The sequence below is a fragment of the Heteronotia binoei genome, chromosome 6 (assembly GCF_032191835.1).
Source record: "Heteronotia binoei isolate CCM8104 ecotype False Entrance Well chromosome 6, APGP_CSIRO_Hbin_v1, whole genome shotgun sequence".
NCBI lineage: Eukaryota > Metazoa > Chordata > Lepidosauria > Squamata > Gekkonidae > Heteronotia > Heteronotia binoei.
The window spans coordinates 74,290,332-74,311,007 of record NC_083228.1 but is presented as its reverse complement, the minus strand read 5'-3'; the positions used below and the strand labels follow the sequence as shown (position 1 = coordinate 74,311,007).

Genomic DNA, 20,676 nt, shown 5'->3' with positions numbered 1-20,676 from the left:
AAAAAAAAATACCAGCTCTTGAGTTCTTTAGAAGCACAGAGTTCTAATGTTGTTTCAAAAGCTAGGATACGTGCAGCTTCCTATAGCCACAATGTAAAGTTATAGCCTTCTGCTTTTGATTCACCATTAGAAAAGGAGTGTAGATTTATGCCAGCTGTTCATTTCTCTATTATGGAAAGCAATAGGATCTCTACATGCTGTACAGAGACCAGTTGTGCCAGTAAACCTACCTGTTTGGGACTTTTTTCTTAATATATATATATATATATATATATATATATTTAAATTTACTCACTGCCACATGGTAACCACACAATGTTAGTGACTCTGATTTGTCTCTGAATCGGTTAGGAGCAGCACATTTGTTTGGCCTTGCACGCCAGAAAAAACAAAGAAAAAACCACTTTGGTTTGGTAAATGAGCAACAATAGGTGTCATAGACTATGGAATTCTGCCTTTCCAACAGTTTGGCAAATAGAACTACTTTTTTTGCCAGACATCACAACACTCTAATCACGGGGAAGGAAAGAGTCACACCTACCATTTCCCCCCAGAGAAAGCAAGGATTCTGAATGATAAAGCTGAATTTCATCTTCCATCTATATCAGCAGTCAGTACACATCACCGGTCTACCACACAAATATGTGCCAAGTTTTATATAGCATTTACTGTTGTAGATTTTCTTTCAATGCCTTAAGATTGCCAGCATTTGTGTGTTATGATGTATTTGCACTGATGCATCCTACCATGATTGTGTTTGATAACACGAAGCCATCTTGTTCTATCAGTCTCACTGCAATAGTTCCTTGAACCAAGAAGAGAAATACTCACATTGTTTCCTCCTCTTCTGTAAGGCACAAATAAATAAAAGACAACATGAATTCATCCAGCCTGCTTGTTCTTTGAAGTTTTGCCTTCAAGCTTTCATCATCTTAGAATGAATGTTATGCAATTCACACAAATCAGTGTTCACACATCAGTCTTTGCTAGGAGCAATCGCTACAACCAAGGGGTGTTTTGTAGAAAAATAGGTGGTGGAGCTCATCCAGGGATTGTTATGCAGCTTCAATACTATTCAATGGACAAGGAAGTGGAACTCTCAGAAAGGTTCAGGAGCTGTGCTCCTGTGAGCTCCCACTGAATCTGTGGCCTGACTACAACTAACAAAAGAACAAAGCAGCAAAGACTGAAGTGTTTATAAAGATTGTATATGAGATTCTTATGTTCAAACCCTCCAACTGCATAGACTGCTAGGGAAAAGGTACATGTTTAATGTTTAGGTGGAAAATATAGAATTTTAAACAGAATTTGGAATATTTTGGAAGGCAATGAAATGATATGCAGAGATAGGGTTCTCGGAAGTTGCCTCTCCTTCACAATGTCTTCTCTAGTTCCATCTGTTGCTAGTGTGTCCCCTTCTTAGGAAGTAAAATAAGTCTTGGTTGCTCCATCGGGCTGAAGGCGAGTCTATTTGAAATCTGTTTTATTCCCCTCACCCCTCATGGTGGTTTCAGTTCTGTTCATCCAGACATACCACTCTAACAGCACACATGAGAACAGGAAATCTCTCTTCCAGTTCTGATGTCTGTATATAAAGCAATTTTTTAGCTTACTAGACTTAGAATCACAATTCTTCCTCAGAGTGTTTCCTATTCAATTAGGGCAAAGGAGTCCCTTCTCTTAGAAGCAGAACCTGACTAATTCCATCAGAAATACTGACTCCAGCTCTTTATGTCAGAAGCCAACCTACTGGCTTAAAAGCTTTCCCCCTCCAGTACAATGCTGATCTTATATTTTCCCTCAGCTGACACTGGCTAATCAGAGTGTGTAGAGCAGTCTATCAAACAAGCACTCCACTCCAGTGAAAATTAACTCCTTACCTTACAGGCTCTCTGAACTAGCAGGATTTAAAACCCTGATTTTCATGAGCAATCTGTCACACTTGCATTTACAAAACTTCCATGGTACTTGCTACCGCTTACTAGTAAATAAGAGAAACAAGGATGACATTTCAACATTAGCCAAAGGCAGTTGGCCTTGAAGGTGTATTACTAATGTAGTGAGCCAGTATGGTGTACTACTTTGTGACTCTCACCATCATCCAGGCTGCATTGCAATATCCCCCCTGTATCCTATTACAATAACCAGGGCTTTTTTGTTGAAAAAGCCCAGCAGGGACTCATTTGCATATTAGGCCACATCCCTTGACATCAAGCCAGCCGGAACTGCATTCCTGTGTGTTCCTGCTCATAAAAAGCCCCGACAACAACTTTGTTACAAAAAAAGGCTGTATTGCCCACAGCAGCGAACTCACAAGAACTTATATTGGAGCAGTGAGGTGGTTGCATCTCCTTTCTGTACCCTCAGCTCTCACATGCTTACCTGATCAGGGATATTCCATCCTCCCTGACTTGCTGCAGATTGTCCTTAACCAGACTACCCTTTCAATACCCCTCTAAGGGCTGGCTAATCTCCACCCTTTCATCCAGCCAGGAAGCATCCTGGATCCCTGTCTCAGCTACCTCTTCCTGGGTTGTTCCCTTCACCCAGACAGAGCTTAACAATGATGGGCTCCCTTTAGTGGCCAAACTTGGCAACCCTGAGTCTGCAGTCCCACCCCGCCTGTTTCAGGTATATCCTAGCTAGACTGGTGGGCCTGCCACCCATGTTTACAGCTTGCCTCAGCTAAGATAATGTGTGCCTACAAGTCCAGGGTGGGTCCTACTGCCAGACATGCTTAGCATTGAATTATGGAGACCAAAGTTCAAATCTGCACTATGCCCTGAAATTCACTAAGTGACCTTGAGCTAGTTACTTTCTGCCTAACCTACCTTACATCACTGTTGGGATGGAAGAACCATGTACACCATCTCATACTCCTTGAAGAAAGGACAAGGGAAAAAAAATAGAATTTTCCAACATTCCTCAAGGGCATCCAAAATATACATGTAGTGGATAAAGACCAAGAGATAGCAGTGATTTGCTATGTGCACAACTGTAATTGTTAACACAATTAAGAATACAAGTATGTTTGTTATCTGATATTAAGTTGTTCACACTCACCAATAACTCGTGTTAGATATACAAGAATCCAAGATGAACCAAGTTTGTGTGTTGTTGGAGAGCCAGTTTGGTGTAGTGGTTAAGTGTGCGGACTCTTATCTGGGAGAACCGGGTTTGATGCCCCACTTTTCCACTTGCACCTGCTGGAATGGCCTTGGGTCAGCCATAGCTCTGGCAGAGGTTGTCCTTGAGAGGGCAGCTGCTGTGAGAGCCCTCCCCAGCCCCACCCACCTCACAGGGTGTCTGTTGTGGGGGAGAAAGGTAAAGGAGATTGTGAGCCACTCTGAGACTCTTCGGAGTGGAGGGCGGGATATAAATCCAATATCTTCTTCTTCTTCTGTTGGCTGCCCAGCTGGCTGGCAGTTGAGAGTTTTTATAATTGGAACAGGCTTGTATATAGAAATGTTTTATAAAGCAGTTTCCTATTTTGGAACAGAGAAAGCTGCTTAAGCTATTTTGTTATTCTCAAATGCTTACTGTACCTTAATGAGGGCTGTGTGCTGAAAAACAGTATCTGTGCTCTTCCTCTTTACACAAATAATACTATAGTAGCCTGGTTATCATCTTTCCTTTATTCATTCAAACAAAGGCTCCAGTAACTGATGAAAAATTAGATAATTGCTTATACCCTGCTTTTCTCTGCCTTGAGTCTCAAAGTGACCTACAATTGCTTTCCCTTCCTCTCCCCACAACAGGCACCTTGTGAGGTAGGTGAGGCTGAGAGAGTTGAGAGAACTGTGACTGGTCCAACATCACCCAGGCTTCATGTGGATAATAAGCAGGACAATAAAGCCATTTTGCAGAAGCAGCTGCTATAATCAATACTGGCTCTCCAACAACATTGAAAGCACTGACTTTTCTGGAAGTTGCATAAAGGACTACAGAGAGGTAGTGTAAGCAAATAACACACTGAAAAAAAGCATGAAAAAACTGTGCTCTGCTAACTGGCTACTGAAGCCTTCATTTGGAATCTTGGAACAGGCACTACCTTGTTTTCCCCAGCCTGTGACTAAACAGTATGCTTGTCTATCAAAAAATAGAAGTGTAAAATACTTGTGCTGTAACAGAAACAATCCCATACAAATAAATCAAGTTTTATGAAATATATTGTCTGCAAAAGAAAGCCATTTAAGGCCCCAAGGTCAGACTTCAAAAAGCAACTTTATACTGCTTTGGCCACCCTGGTAGATGACCTCCACAGGGAGAGAGAAACACAGCATTTGGACATTTTGGCAATTTTTATTATTGACACTGCTGTACTCCTGGATCACACATCTTAAATAGTAGAGGCTTTGTGCTCCAGTCATTTGTTCTTATCTGTTGGGCACATTCCAGAAAGTCATATTAGGGGAGGGACCGTGGCTCAGTGGTCGAGCATCTGCTTGGTAAGCAGGTCCCAGGTTCAATCCCCAGCATCTCCAAAAAAGGGTCCAGGCAAACAGGTGTGAAAAACCTCAGATTGAGACCCTGGAGAGCTGCTGCCAGTCTGAGTAGACAATACTGACTTTGATGGACCAAGGGTCTGATTCAGTATAAGGCAGCTTCATATGTTCATATTGGGTGATTTGCTCTTAGCTCCTATGGGAAAATGCTGGAAGAGATAGTGGAGATTTAGAGTGAGATATTAACACATGAAAGATCCCCCAACTCTATTTCTCCTGTTAGTCAGCTTATGTATGTGATGAAGGCTCCAGATCCAACTGTGATCAATGCAGTGCAATCTTCTGGTAGATGCTGCACAGCATTTACCACCTTGAACTTGTTTGAAAAGAGGTGTAAATTTAGGTGATATAAACACCATTTCCCATGTATTTGTTACATTCTTCCTCAGAACCAGCTATAAAAAGGACATAGATGTAAAAAAATAAAAACAAAAATCTACAGCACTCAATTTTAAACTAATTTACTTAAGGGGTGTGTGTAAAGGATTCAGTTTAAAAAAGGAACAATTGGTTTCCAAGTACATGCACAGTGTAAATTTCTGCATTTTATCCCAAAGTATGTGTAATGAAGTTCAATATTTCCCCCTAGTTAATGTTTAGGATTACTGCCAAAACAATGAAGCTTTGAAAAAGTAATACCTTCACCCTAGCAATGTGACTCATACTTTAGAAGCTTTGCAAGCAGTTTACATCATGACATCTCTGATTTGAAGCAGCCCTGAAGGACTTGACAGACAAAAAAGGTTCCCAGTTCCTTCACTGCTTATTTGAACAGCAGAGCCAAGTTGCTATAGATTGATAAACCTGGTTAATCATTTTGTATTATATTGCCATTGAGTCTGGTTTGCCCAAATAAAAACTCTATTAATGAATGTATATTTTGCAGTGTGCCATTGAGGCCAGAGCTTTAAGTAGTTCTGATGGCTTGTTTTGTTTAGGGCTTTAAAGATAATTAAGGCATTTTCTTGTTTGATAATAAATCTACCTGATCAGGAATACTCCCTGCAGCATTATCCCTAATCATAAAATTGTAACATTAGTCAAGTAAAGGTAAAAAGAAAAAAACCCCAGTAGTTACATAAGGATATTACTGAGTCATTCTGCAGATGCTTAAAGATTTATATCTCTGCAGCATCTCATTGGTTGCCTTTATAAAAGGAGGTCACAAAAATAAAGTGCTGAGTCCTGCAGAGAAGCCAATGCTTCACTATATGTGCTCATGCTATAGTGCTTCATAGGAAGAATGGAGATATATTTCATATCATCATCCAGCAGCCTTTATTATCTGATAGTCTAGATGCAATCCTGTCTTGTTTCCTATTTTCAGAGTATTTAAACATACTGGACTGGACCAGTGATTCCCTTCCACTAAGACTTTCTGAAAGGAGAAAGCCATCCTCAGACAAAAGACTCAGCTCCTCAAATTCTTCTTTTGCTTGTCTTACTATTAACTTATATTTTAATGCTATGGTTTGTGTTCCTTTTGATTGTCTTCATTTGGAATGAAATCATTTTTTAGAAACATAAGAAATACAGAGCTAGAACATACCTGAAGGATCATCAAGTCCAGTGCAGGAAATTCTCTTGCCATGAGCACATCTGTTTTGAGCCAGCTGGGTGTATTTGTGCTGTGTTGCTTTGCATAGTGAGCTTGCTTGCTAATCTGCTATGCTATGTCCGTAATGATACACAAGTAACTTTCCACCCTGGGAATGTGTGGTATGGCTAGGTACTGAAGGTTAGTCGCTTCTCTTGCCCAGAGACTTTCACTTTTGGAGAATAGCCTGCTGCAGTTAGAACTGATAACAAAGGGGAATGCTTTTATTGTTAGAAACAAAAAAAGGTGCTTTGAGTTTAAACTTGTAACACTCTGGACACACAGTTATATTTGGATGCCTGGGCCTGGGAGCTCAGTTTCACCAAGACTTAGTCTTGGAACTGTAACGTCTTCATTTAATGAATAAACCTTATTTGATTACATCATAGAGTTGATAATTGATGGAGATTCTGCAGCAGTTGACATTCCCAGTAACCCCTGCTCTAAAAGAGAACCATCATGTCTGTTAGCATTAGAATACTGAAATTCAATACATGGTTAAAAATGTACAAAACAACGTTCTCAATTTTTATCACTGCTATTTTTTACATCTTCAAAACAAACTGAATATTTTGACTATAAGATGAACATTTAGAAACACCTTCCCTCTACAAAATTTATTGCAGTAAAACTGAATTTACATAGGCATTTTCCTAAGCAAAAAACTGATTCAAAAGCCTGTAATTAAAAAAAAAAATCAAGAAAAATCTATTGTCTTTATGCACATGAAGCAGTAATTCCATTTCTAATAGATAGAATACTGAAGTAGAAAAATGAATAATTAGCAGACTGGCACCTTTTGTATCAGAAAGCACATATTCTATCCACTGTTCTGTATACTGTAGTCTCAGGTGCTCGTATTTCATCTGTGGTGATATTACAGGCCATTTACAAAACACTGTTCTTTGAAGTCCCTGTGACTAAACCAGTCTTGTGAATGTGTTAAAAGATATAAAATCAAATGTTCAGATATGTTGCCATTTCAAGGCACTGTCTCCTTTGTCCTTGATACTGCAACAGAGTGCTGCCTGAAGCTCTTGTATTTGCAAGAGGTCACAACCCAGTCATGTACCACCAACTGAGGCTCCAAAACAGCAGCTGAAGGAAGCTGAGGAATAAGCACAAGAAAGGGATGGAACATTTGGAGTAGGATGACAGAGGCTGTGAAGGGGCAGCACAGATGTGACTGTGGCTGGAAGCCAGGAATAGAAGTGGACTTGCTGAAAAGTATGAAGGAACTGGGCAAGGGTGACAAGAGCTGGGAATCCTAATGGACCATAACAAAGGCTGCATGCTGACTTCATTAGGATCCGAATCAAGAGCTTAAATGGTTTCCAAAAAGGACCTCACAGCCAGCCTATTGTAACAATTCACATTGGGTAAAGAAGTTGGTGCCTTATTAGCAGTTGTCTAATTTTTTTCACACTCTGTTCCACTGCTTTGATGTTGCATAGCTTAATGCTATTTTTAATGAAAATGAAAACAGAAGATATAATGCTTAAAACTGGTAACAGGTGGTTGTTCCTCATTTCTTTTATCGACTAATCTGAAAGGTTTCCCATACTATTGCTATACAAATCAACCAGTGCATACAAAGTGTCACCAAGCAGAATGTATATGAGATGCCAAAGATAATCCCTGAGAACACCATTGCCATTGTGTATTTAAAGGACTCTCAGGCACAGGCTTGTCTGAAATCCTGGGAATAAGCAGTGACCTTGTAAGGCCGCAAAACAGCAATTAAAATGAGTGGATGTGCTCACTTCACAGTGGTTATGCTCTTCCTGAGCTAGCTGGGTTCTGTTGCCAGAAAGTACTTCAGCCTCTCAGTACTTGTGTGCACAACATTTGTTTTTCATGCTGATTTAAGTCATATACTAATTAGCTTGCACAGAGCAAACAGTAATGCATTTTTCCTGATAGATGGCCTTCTTTGGTGTACTTCAGGACCAGTAATGGTTGATCTGCTTCTTCAGAGCCCTTTGACTTCTGAGGTTTACACAATCTTTTAAAGTGCAGAATCTCTGTTCAGAATCAGACCATAGTGCAGTACAAGTAAGCCATCCTAGAAAGTGGAAAAGAAATCATGCTGTTACAAGAGTCTCTCCTCTTTGCATAAAACGCTACTCTTTTGCCCTGTACACATAAGTCCTCTGGACACTGACTGCCTCCATTCTTACCTCCATTCTTCACTGGCCTCGACTAAGGCAAAATCCACAGGGTCTTATGACTTTATTTTTAAAAGACAGATTTTACTCGTCCTGGGCAAAAGGGGTTCTTCAGAATCTCCAATCTATTGGACTGGCAGAAGACAGTATCCTCTGACTAGACAACTCCCATGCCAAAGCACTGATTCAACAAAGGATACTTGATATCGAGAGGCAGGAAGATAACAGTAAAGTACCTCGTTTTTTAATTCCAGAAAACCACAAGTACTTAACTGCACTGGCTGCAGCTCTCTCATTATTGGTGGTACCCAAATATAGAAGAGCCTATACATTGGCAAGATGGCAGACTCTTCCTTCTGCAGTCCTTGATGGAAAATTCAAGAAGATTCCCTGGGAACAAAGACTATGTATCTGTGGATCTAATGAGACTGAATCAGTTAAGCATATCCTATTACACTGTAATATGCACGTGGATATTGGTATGAAGTTCATTGCCTCTTCGCTTCAATCTTAGCCTAGATGTTCAGATAAAGAAATCTCAGAGAGTCTTCTGAAAGGAACTAACTCTCAAACAACTGTTAACGGTGGAAAATTCTTCGCAGCAACAAGTTGTTTTGTTTTATTTTAGGGCAAAATAGATTTAGTTTTATATTATCTATCTTGATTGACCTTTGTTTTATTTTGATCTATGATCGTAATAAATATATTGATATATTGATTCATTGACACTGACTGCACACATGGAAAGGAAGAGCGGGCATGAGTGTGCTGGCCCCACCCTCTGCATGAGCACTGGCTTACGAACAGCGTCTCACAAAGTGTTTGTGCATATGTTCCCCATGAAGGGCTACTTTTAGAATCTAGTGTCCCTAATCACTGGGAGGGAACATATGACAGATACATTCAACACTGTGCAGACAACCCAGCAATTGCATGGAGGCAGGGCCAGTGCACTCATGCCCACTGTCTCTCCCTGCACATTCCATGAATAGAGAAATAGTGTATAGAGGGGTTTTGTTGTGAAATATAGAACTCAGGATTTCTCAATTCAGTTGCTCTATTCTCTCTGCAGAGTGAGGAGTATTTGAGATAGAGTACTCGCAACAGTAGTGGAAACCATGTCTGAACAGACCACTAGATTGTATTGTTCTATTTATTTAAAAAGAGGATTACAGACAAAGGAAATGGAGACTAAAAGCAAAAATGAATAATCTATTGTTGGACTAAGAAATCAAATGTCAATACTCCTTCATATGAACAAACCTATACCAAATTAACATTTTAGGAAAGAGTCTTGTACAGTCTTGCACCCAAATGCTGCTTTTGAGTAGGTAAGGAGTTTTTTAAAAAGATGATGCAACAATGGATCCCTTAACTGCAGTCTAAACTGTCACAACCTATCAACAGGTATTCTATCAGAAGTCCCACATCACATATTTTGTCCCTTTCACCTGAGCAGGTAATCCTATTTTATATGCACATTAAACACTTCTCAGTGTTCAATCCCATGTCACCCTTTGTTAATTAAAATAATAAAGGGTCCCAAAAGAAGAAGAATTGCAGATTTATACCCTGCCTTTTTCTCTGAGTCTCTGATTCTCCTATCTCCTATATCTTCTCCCCCAACAACAGACACCCTGTGAGGTGGGTGGGGCTGAGAGGGCTCTCACAGCAGCTGTCCTTTCAAGGACAACCTCTGCCAGAGCTATTGCTGACCCAAGGCCATTCCAGCAGCTGCAAGCAGAGGAGTGGGGAATCAAACCTGGTTCTCCCAGATATGAGTCCGCACACTTAACCACTACACCAAACTGGCTCTCCAACATCTTTGATGCCAGTAGGGCGGACTCAGAAGCAAAATAATTCTTTAAAGAAAGTATAAGAATTAATTCTAAAAATCCAAGAAATAAAACATTGATTGTTGAATTCATCTGCACTTTTTAGTAGCTGTTTCATTCCCCCCCTGCCCAATTATTCCACTGTTTTGCAGAAGGATTTTCTTTCCAGCCTTCCAAAGCACTTTGAGCACTGCTTTGGGGTTGTTTTTTTTTTAAAGGTAGCTGTGTTTGTTGCAGCTTGTTGCAGGATAAGCTTTTAGTGGCTTGATTTTTAAAGTCTGATTCACTAACTAGACCAGCTCCATAGTCCAAGGAATAATGAAATGATATAACTAGATGAGATGGTGGAGAGCCACAATCTGATTTCCAGAGATCATTCATTTTCTTTAACAGCAGTTGGGAGGTGGTCAGAGGAATGGCCATTTGTATCAACTTTCCTCACATATGCCACTTCCAGAAGCAATATCTCCCACACTGCTAATTGTTTCAGTTGTTGTGGTTGCTGGAAAAGATCTACAACTAGCCACAAATCATTGCTTAACAGCAAGTTACTTTAACATTTTTTGTGACTGCAAATTACACTTCATACTGACAACAGATCTAGGATGCATATAGTTAGCACTTCTGCAGTAATGTGTGAAAACAGCATTTCAGGACTGGAACAGGGTACTTTAAGAAGCAATCTGTTTCCATGGAGCTTTGATACAGACCCAAAATACTTCCATTATGATATAGTGAAATCATCCATTAGAAACTGTATTTTAACTCTAAACTTTTTTTTTGTTAGGCTTCATGATTTGGGTAATTGCACCATTCCATTTATACTACTGCTCTAATCAAGCAAGGACCAATAAAGAAATGTGCAGACTTGTGCTTGCAGACTGCCTATTCAAAACTGAGTCAGGGCTGCAAATGATGCTCTCAGAGTTGGTGCACTGAGCACCAAGCAGATTATTAGTGCATTAAACTAATTCCAGCCTCATACTCTTCCCATCCAGACCAACAAAGAGGAGAAAGGAGGGACTGTCAAAGTTGATAGTGCTAAAACTGAACAAGAGACGTAAGGCCAGCAGGGTGGCAGGACCCTTCAGTCCCACGCTCCCCCACCCAATCTCCATGACTTGCCCCTTGGTGTGGTACCAAAGAAAGTACTGGGTTAATTCAGGCTCATACCCTAAGGGCTCCTCAGTTAATGATGCCATTCCACTTGCCACCCTGAGTTCTGCTCTGTGTGCTATGCTTAATTCAACCAGGCTGTCCAGCTGTTCAGGGCCTGTGGTACAGAAGTCTTGATGAGCATCAATCCAGACCCCTTCTCTATAATCCTGTGGTTGCTTGGCAGAGATGCATAATGCACTGAGTACCCCATCTTCTACCCCCTACTGTTCAGGTTGATGGAGTGGCTCCCTCCTATATGTTCATCAGTTTTTGAAGCAGCATTCTTTGAGGCTGCATTCTCCCTGGCCTTTTTAGGGCATTAAGGTTGAGCAAACTGTTGGCCAAGTCCCATCAGCACTGCTCAGTGTGGGCACTGCACTTGGCTGATGTCACACTATACAGGCACAGCATTCACCTGTAACTCAGAATGCACTGAGTACCCCATCAGGGGTCCACCTTCAGGGGTCTCTGGCATCTTTCCCTTTTTCTGTGAGATCTGCAAGAGCCTTCATGGACATCTGCCTGTGGTACTCTGATGCCCTGCTTATCCACCCTGACCAGTTCCTCCTATAGTGGTATAAATTTGTGGTGGTACTGCTGGTTTGTCTGGCAGTGTTTGGCCTCCCATCAGGTGACTTTGGGGGGTACTCTTTCAGGATCAAAACGGCCACCTTGCCAGAAGATCTTGGCTTCCCCAAATCTTACATATGAGGCTCTGGTAGCTGAGACACTTCTTTGGTTTGCATGTACATTCAACAACTAAATTTCCTCTAACTTTCTGTGACTCTGGTTCATCTGTGTCTATGGCCATAGTACTGTGTACAAGGCCAGGAGATATACGGTGTCAATCAGTTGGGGGGAGGGTGCATGTTAGCCAGGAGGGTTTCTTGGACTGGACACTGTGGTATGTAGTGAAGTGAGCTGGTACCTCCAAGTAAAGCACTGGTATCACCATCCATCTTGGAGAAAATGGCCTCAACTCCCACAAGAGCCTAGACCTGACCCTTGCAATACAGGCTGACATAAGCATACTACGCACCCAAATTCCAACCATTTTATTCTTCTGGTCTGACCTATTGGAGAGGTGCCTAAAACCCTGAGAAGGTTGATCTGTCCAGGAGAAAGGTCACCAAGGCTGGGGGCAACTTTGTGATTGCAGTAGGAGGCCAGACAATCCAGCATCCAAATATCATTTAGGCAGGAGGCCCTCTTCAGGTTGACAGGTGTACATCTCTTGGAACAGAGCAGGATGTCTGGCTGCATTGTTTATGGAGAGGTCTTTGGAAGTGGTTGCAGCTGTAGTAGGTTTGGTGGGAGGCAAATGAATCAAAACATCCACCTCTAGTGACTGTTTTGGCATTGGGTTGGATCCCTATTGGGAGAGAAAGTGGTCATCCCACTTGAGGATCCTATTAAGGGGCCTTGGGGGAGAAGGCTTAGGGAGGCACACCCAGCTTGGAGGCTGCCAGGCTATTCTTACCCCCACGTAGCAGGAGGATCACACAGTGGCCTGAACCTAGGCATTCCCACTGGTTGCCATCCCAGGTTCCTTCCCTGCAGCAGGTGGATTGAAAGATGGATTTCCCACTGGATGGCAGGTGGGTTGCTTGATGCCTGAGATCAAACACCTCTGCCAAGCCAAACCTCTACAACTGTAATCAATAAAGTTGTGGCCTATTATACCCATGTAAGGTGTTTGTCTATGTTTTCTGCCCAGCACATGGTCACCCATTCACCACTGGGGCCACCAAGGAAAATGTGGTTTGAGGCCATCAGGGAGCTGGATGTATACTCGGCAGGCGGACCCGACTGAAGACTGGCCAACTGAAGTCTACCTGCCTGACCCTAACACTCTATTTGGCTGGCTGGAGCAGAATGCCTCAGGGGGCATGGGGTCCTGGGAGGCACCAGTGTGCCCCACAAAGATGATGCCCAGCCCAATGAGCCACCCAGCAGGGCTCAAATGGGGGATCCTGGTAAGCCAGAGACCTGTTCTTATACCTGCAAACTGCCTATTTAAAACTGAGCTCCAAATGATGTTGAGTACAAGCAGATCATCAGTACTTTAAACTCTAATTCCAGACTCACATCTTCCCTAGCCAGACCTAACAAACAGGGGAAGAAAGGGTTGTCAAAACTGACTGTGCTAAATACATATTCAAGAAAACTAATTCTTGTCCACAATACCATGAATTCAGCCTGCTGCATCAAGAATCTATGGATCACAGAACAGGCATTAAAGTTATCAGAATCAGTGTATTCCTCCTCTCTCCTTGACCCAATGTGAGACCTGTGAATTAATGAATTCCTGCATACATTATCTGCGGTTACAGGAGCTAAATTCAAGTCCAGTAGAATCTTAGAGACCAACAAATTTTTCGGAGTGTAAGCTTATCGGATGAAGGGAGCATTGAAAGCTTATACCCAAAAAATGTCATTGGTTTTTAAAGCACTACTGGACTTTAATCTAGCTGTCCTACTACATTGCTGCCCTCTGAAGCTGGAATTAGGGATGAGCAGTGCAATGGCCAAGGATCTGGATAGTACCATATCATTTGTTAGGGTGAAGCCCAAGGCAAATTGTAAAAGCTCCAGTAAGAGAACTCTCAACTGGGTGAGTGGGCAACAATGTGGCAAATAATGTTCAATGAAGGTAAGTGTAAGGTGATGCACACTGCAACATGAAGTCCTAACTTTAAATATACACTGATGGGTCTGAACTGGTTCAGACTGCCAAGGAGAGAGATCTGGGCACTGGATACAATGGATATATCGTGTGATGAAAATATCCTCATTTGAACTATTTTGTATAGTTTTGGTAGCCTTATCTTTAAAAAGCTACTGCAGAGATGGAATAAATGCAAAAGATGGCAACCAAAATGATTAAGGTGTTGAAAATACGGTCCTGTGAGGAAAGGCTTAAGTGTCTAGGGCTTTAAAAATTTTTTTTAAAAAGGGGAGGACATAGTATAGGTTTATAAAGTTATCCATAGGTGACAAAAGTATAGAGAGACAATTTCTTCTCCCTCTGTCATAATACTAGAAGTCAGGGGCACCCAATGAAGTTGATGGGCAACAGAAACAGGTTGGTCAAAAGAAACTATTTCTTTACTCAACAAATAATTAAATTGTGGAACATAAGAACATAAGAGAAGCCTGTTGGATCAGGCCAATGGCCCATCCAGTCCAACACTCTGTATCACACAGTGGCCAAAATATACACACACACGCACACACACACTGTGGCTAATAGCCACTGATGGACCTCTGCTCCATATTTTTATCCAATCCCCTCTTGAAGCTGGCTATGCTTATAGCCGCCACCACCTCCTGTGGCAGTGAATTCCACATGTTAATCACCCTTTGGGTGAAGAAGTACTTCCTTTTATCCGTTTTAACCTGACTGCTCAGCAATTTCATTGAATGCCCACGAGTTCTTGTATTGTGAGAAAGGGAGAAAAGAACTCACTGCTAGAAAACATAGTGATAAGCACAGAGAGAATTTTAGACAGATCTCTGGAGGGCAAGTCCATTAGTGGCTACTAGCAATAGTGGCTACAGGAAACCTCTACGTTCAGAGCCAGTGAACCCCTTAATAACAATGGTTAGGTTACGAGGCAACATTGGGGAGGAAGTGGGTCTTGGCATCTGTGACCTGTCTGTTGGCCTTCAAGAGCAATTTGCTGCTTACTGTGTAAAGCTGGATGCTGGACTAGATGGAATATTGGTCTGATTCAGTAGAACACTTCGTATGAAATAGACCATATGCAGTTAAGGCATTACATTAAAATACTTGTCTGTTTTTAAATTCTCTATTTTTAGATTTTTTGACAGTGCTATCTACAAAAACCATTTAACACCCAATACTGATTTGTACAGTCTAGCATGTTCAAATACTTAGTGTCAATGGGCACATAAATACTGACAATTCTAGTATGTTTTGTTTTCCCTCAAGGTACAACTGTAAGATGTAAAGATATGATAGAAATATGATAAAAATATAAGGAAGAGAGACTGAGAAGCTGACATTCTAAGGAATCTGAAACACAGTGAAAGCAAGTACAGATTTATGTTTAGCACACCAATGCATGGCTCTTGGCAGTTGTTACCATGCTGTAAAGAGGTAGACTGAGATATTAACATTATATTTAAGTATGCTTTTTACTGTAGTAGCTATCCAGTTTGACTCAAATTGAAAGCAAAACTCTAAGGACAACGCTAAACTAAAACCTTAAACCAAGAAAACCACACAACTGTCACTCTAAAACTTTTCTAGCAGCATGCAGGATATCATTTGAGGACCTGCCACAAATTAAGGATATCATTATGCAAGGTTAAACCAAACCAGCTACAAAAGAAAGCATCATTAACAGATATTGATTTGTTTTTGTTAATAAAAGACAATTTTGGTAAAAGCCTCATCTTCCCTCACAGCCTTGGCATCAACTTACCTGCACTGCATTTTCTCCTAGAGCTCGTCGGATTTCTCGTAAAGTCTGGAAGTGTTCCAGAAGATGATCTCCACATATTATATCAACCTAGAAATAAAACAAAGATGTATGGGTGTGGGTGGGGTGGAAACCAAAGTATCTTTTGATATGCAACATGCTAGATTGCCAAATTCTTCCTCGATTACCTTGACTAAGAACATAAGAGAGGCCATGTTGGATCAGGCCAACGGCCCATCCAGTCCAACACTCTGCGTCACACAGTGGCCCAAAAAAACCAAACAAACTTGTGCCATTAAGAGGTTCGTAAGTGGGGCTAGAAGCCCTTCCACTTTGCCACCCTGCCCCCAAGCACCAAGAATACAGAGCATCACTGCACCAGACAGTGTTCTTCGCAGCCGACGTTTCTCCAAGCTAAAGAGCCCCAAGTGTTTTAACCTTTCTTCATAGGGAAAGTGTTCCAAACCTTTAATCATTCTAGTTGCCCTTTTCTGGACTTTTTCCAATGCTATAATATCCTTTTTGAGGTGCGATGACCAGAATTGTACACAGTATTCCAAATGAGACCGCACCATCGATTTATACAGGGGCATTATGATCTTGGCTGATTTGTTTTCAATTCCCTTCCTAATAATTCCCAGCATGGCATTGGCCTTTTTTATTGCAATCACACAGTCTTGATATTTTCAGTGAGTTATCTACCACGACCCCAAGATCTCTCTCTTGGTCAGTCTCTGTCAGTTCACAACCCATCAACTTGTATTTGTACTGGGATTCTTGGCCCCAATGTGCATTACTTTGCACTTGGCCACATTGAATCTCATCTGCCACGTTGACGCCCACTCACCCAGCCTCAACAGATCCCTTTGGAGTGACTCAAAATCCTCTCTGGTTCTCACCACCCTGAACAATTTAGTGTCATCTGCAAACTTGGCCACTTCACTGCTTACTCCCAACTCCAAATCATTAATGAACAAGTTAAAGAGCATGGGACCCAGTACTGAGCCCTGAGGCACCCCACTGCTTACCGTCCTCCACAGTGAAGACTACCCATTCATACTCACTCTCTGCTTCCTATTAATTAGCCAGTTTTTGATCCACAAGAGGACCTGTCCTTTTACTCTATGACTCATGAGCTTACTAAGGAGCCTCTGACGAGGAACTTTATCAAAAGTTTTCTGGAAGTCAAGGTAAACAACATCTATTGGGTCCCCTTTGTCCACATGTTTGTTCACCCCCTCAAAGAACTGTAACAGGTTAGTGAGGCAAGATCTTCCCTTACAGAACTCATGCTGAGTCTTCCTCAATAACTTGTCTTCATCAATGTGCCTACTCATTCTGTCCTTGATAATGGTTTTTACCAACTTTCCCGGTATTGAAGTCAGATGGACTGGCCTGTAATTTCCCGGATGTCCTCTGGAACCCTTTTTAAAGATGGGGGTGACATTTGCTACCTTCCAGTCCTCAGGAACGGAGGCAGATTTCAATGAAAGATTACATATTTTTGTCAGGAGATCCACAAGTTCAACTTTTAGTTCTTTCAGAACTCTTGGATGCAACCATCCGGACCTGGTGACTTATTAGTTTTTAATTCGTCAATCAGTTGTAGGACCTCCTCTCTTGTCACCTCAATCTGACTCAAGTCTTTCAACACCCCTTCCAAAATTAGTGGTTCTGGAGCGGGCAAACACTTCTCATCTTCCACAGTGAAGACGGAGTCAAAAATGCATTCAGTTTCTCAGCCATTTCCCTGTCCTCCTTCAGTAATCCTTTTACCCCTTGGTCATCCAAGGGCCCCACTGCTTCCCTGGCTGGTTTCCTGCTTTTAATATATTTGAAGAAATTTTTATTGTTGGTCTTTATGTTTTTTGCAATATGCGCCTCATAGTCCCTTTTTGCCTACCTGATCACAGTCTTGCATTTGATTTGCTACAGCCTGTGTTCCCTTTTATTAATCTCACTTGGACTAGCTTTCCACCGCTTAAAGGAATCCTTCTTACCTTTTACAGCTTCCATTACTTTGTTTGTTAACCATGCAGGCCTTTTCTTATACCTGTTTGTGCCTTTCCTAACTTGTAGCATATATTTTATCTGAGCTTCTAGGACTGTAGCAGCTGTCTCAATCCAAGCAACATCTTAATTAAATAATACAAGAGCTATTAGCTTTGGAGTGCCAATTCTCTGTGGAACATTGTGCTCACACTATTTGCAAGGAGGGTATATAGATACAATTCATCCTTTCCCACCAAGTTCTTTCCAGAATTGTTTCCTAGGATTTCAAAACTATTTAAACATTGCTGAGGTTTTTAAAAGGCATTTTTATGATTTCACGAGACAGTACTTCAAGAGAATTTATGGCCCATTATAAAGCAAAGATTGCCTACAGGAGCTGTGTAACAACCAGTGATAAATAAGTCACGAGTACTCCATAGCAGAATAAAATCTTTTGAAAAGGCACATCCTTCCCAAACATTCCATAATACCTATAATTTGTTTTAATGGTTGTCCTCCATTTCTAGCTTACCAACCTTGATGACAAATATATGTTTATATGTGGGCCTATATCTGCAGCTATGCTTTGGTTAAAAAAAAATCAGTTTATACTTGCCAGTGTACAGGAAGACAAATACTTTGTAAAATCCATGTTCAAAACAAATATATGTTCAAGCACTGGTGCGGTTACAATTGTTAACATGGGCAGCTGTCTCAATCCAAGCAACATCTTAATTAAATAACACAAGAGCTATTAGCTTTGGAGTGCCAATTCTCTGTGGGACATTGTGCTCACACTATTTGCAATCTGGTATCATCTAACAGCAGCAAATCCCAAAGGTAACTATTATTGGCAACTGTTTGGATGCCTTGTTAGAACCTACAGAGGGAACACACATAGCCTTCATGCAAGAATTACATGTAACTATTGTATAAAATGACATAAGCTGAATTACTACCAAATTAAGTTCAAATGATGCAGCTGAGAAACATAGATCAGCAATTCATGTCCTTTGCTGCAGCAAAGCTACCCTAGGCCTACAGATCTGGAAGTTTAGATACAAAACATGAACTCTTACTATCAGAGAACCTCTTCCATACTGATCCATTTCCTTGGGAGCTATCTGAGCCACAAAACCCTTATACATTGCAGAGGATTCTTCGTAGATATGATATTCTCAAATCACTGAGAGAATCAGTGAGGACTTTTGGGACTACATATCACCAAAGAATGCAAGTCCTGGTACACACCCAACATTTCTCTGTAGCCCCAGTGGATAACTGCAGTAGCAGATGTTTTCTTTTGGGTAAACCATCTGCAGCTATTGATGATTTCACCACTGAACCCTTGACAATAACTTCTTCAGAACCCATTTTGAAAACAGACAACTGTTTTCCTTCCTAGGATTTGTCCCTCTAATTAGTCTCTGATGCTGTTCTAATCTGGATAAGGATTTACCCTGACCAATGGGATGCAGGCTGGATCGAAGTTTTTGAAATAGGACCAGTCCTTTTCTTTGTTCACCATATAATTTATTCAAAAGCAGTAAATATAAGGAAGCAATAATGTCAACTCAAAGAGTACATACACAAAACACCTCAACAGTAGCCTGCTGCTCATCATATCTCATCCGGTAGGGGGCCAAGTTCCTTCCTTGTAATCAGGAGAAGTAATGTTTAAAATAATAATCACCTACCACCACTATATATGTAACATGAAATATGCAACAGATACAAGGAAAAGATCTACAATCGTTATTCAAGCTAAGACTGAAGAACTTCTTTGTTTGAACATGAGAGGGCTGGCATGGTACTAGAGATAATTCTGAGGAAGAGAACTAGCTGGTTCAAGTGCTATTTTTCCAGTTGTGTCATGCATTTTTGTGCTGGGTCAGCTTTCCTGGGTGAGAAAAATTCATACACATTCAGAGTTGTTCTCCTGATCAGAATGATCATTCAAGGAAACTATGAAGCACCCTACAGCTAAAGGTTGCTCCTGTTAATAAGTGGATCTGAATTCTACAGAATCAAGTAAAAATGCAAGCAGAAAGCCAGCAGGCTGGCTGTCTTACACATTTCCAGAAAAAGGTTAGACTATGAAGACCAGGAGGCCAATGAGCTTACATTCTCTAGGGGAGGCATCCAGTCTGCAACTTTGGTAGAGACATGCCTAGTCTTACTGGTTTCCAACATACAGTTTTTAATCCACTTGAGATAGGTCTGACTGAAGCTTGGAATAGATTATTTCCCCCCCAGACAATTCAGAAAGGGGATCTCCAAACAAGCTCCCTTCTGCCAATGACTGTCTAATGGCAGGATTTGAAGCCTCAGTGCTATATTTTGAAGTAGCCAAAATTTGAGATCTATACAATCTTATGGCTCTGTAATTGGAGAGGTGGCAGGGAATTTCCTAAAACAATGCCAAACACAGCTAAATGTACCTTGAGAACATAATTTCTTATGTGGAAAAGGACATAGCTCAAGAGTCGATTTGCTACACCCAGCAGGTTCTTCTGTTCAACAACTAGGAGCAGAGTCACCTCTTGTTTGAACCAGATACACATGAGCTGTCTAACCTGAACAAAGAATGATCTTCCTCAACAGCAGAAACAAAGGGGTACCTATAAGGATGGGGAAATCCCAGCCATGCTCACCCTCCCCCAATGCCACCAGGAGGACCCTCCTTTTTTGCCCATTTTTCACCACCCTCCCCTCTGCCTAATGGATCAGCCTTCACCCTTGGCACTGCACAATTGCCCACTAGCATAGTATTTCTTCCCTCCCAATAGGTTACATTTTTCCTGCCCCCCAATTTTGAATGGCAATCTATACCAAGACTGTCAGCTCTTTCCTGCAGCTTGTTACTTGGTGGGTTTTTTTTTTTTTAAAAAAACTTTTCATATTTTTGTGCCTGCAAAAATATAGCCTACGATCTAGGTGGCTCCTTTCATCTGTTTTGGATCAACACTGGAA

The 20,676-nt window shown here is 41.3% G+C and overlaps 1 protein-coding gene across 1 annotated transcript in view; it reads right to left on the bottom strand.

Moving 5' to 3' along the window:
* Window positions 1-6,305: 6,305 nt before the first annotated feature.
* PCGF6 (polycomb group ring finger 6) overlaps window positions 6,306-20,676 on the bottom strand; it is a 35,791-nt gene continuing 21,420 nt past the window's right edge. The window contains exons 9-10 of the mRNA XM_060241725.1: window positions 15,715-15,801; window positions 6,306-8,167 (exon numbers count right to left, since the gene is read on the bottom strand). Of these exons, the coding sequence (XP_060097708.1) occupies window positions 8,111-8,167; window positions 15,715-15,801 (144 nt within the window). The 3' untranslated portion in view covers window positions 6,306-8,110. The remainder of the gene's footprint in view (window positions 8,168-15,714; window positions 15,802-20,676) is intronic.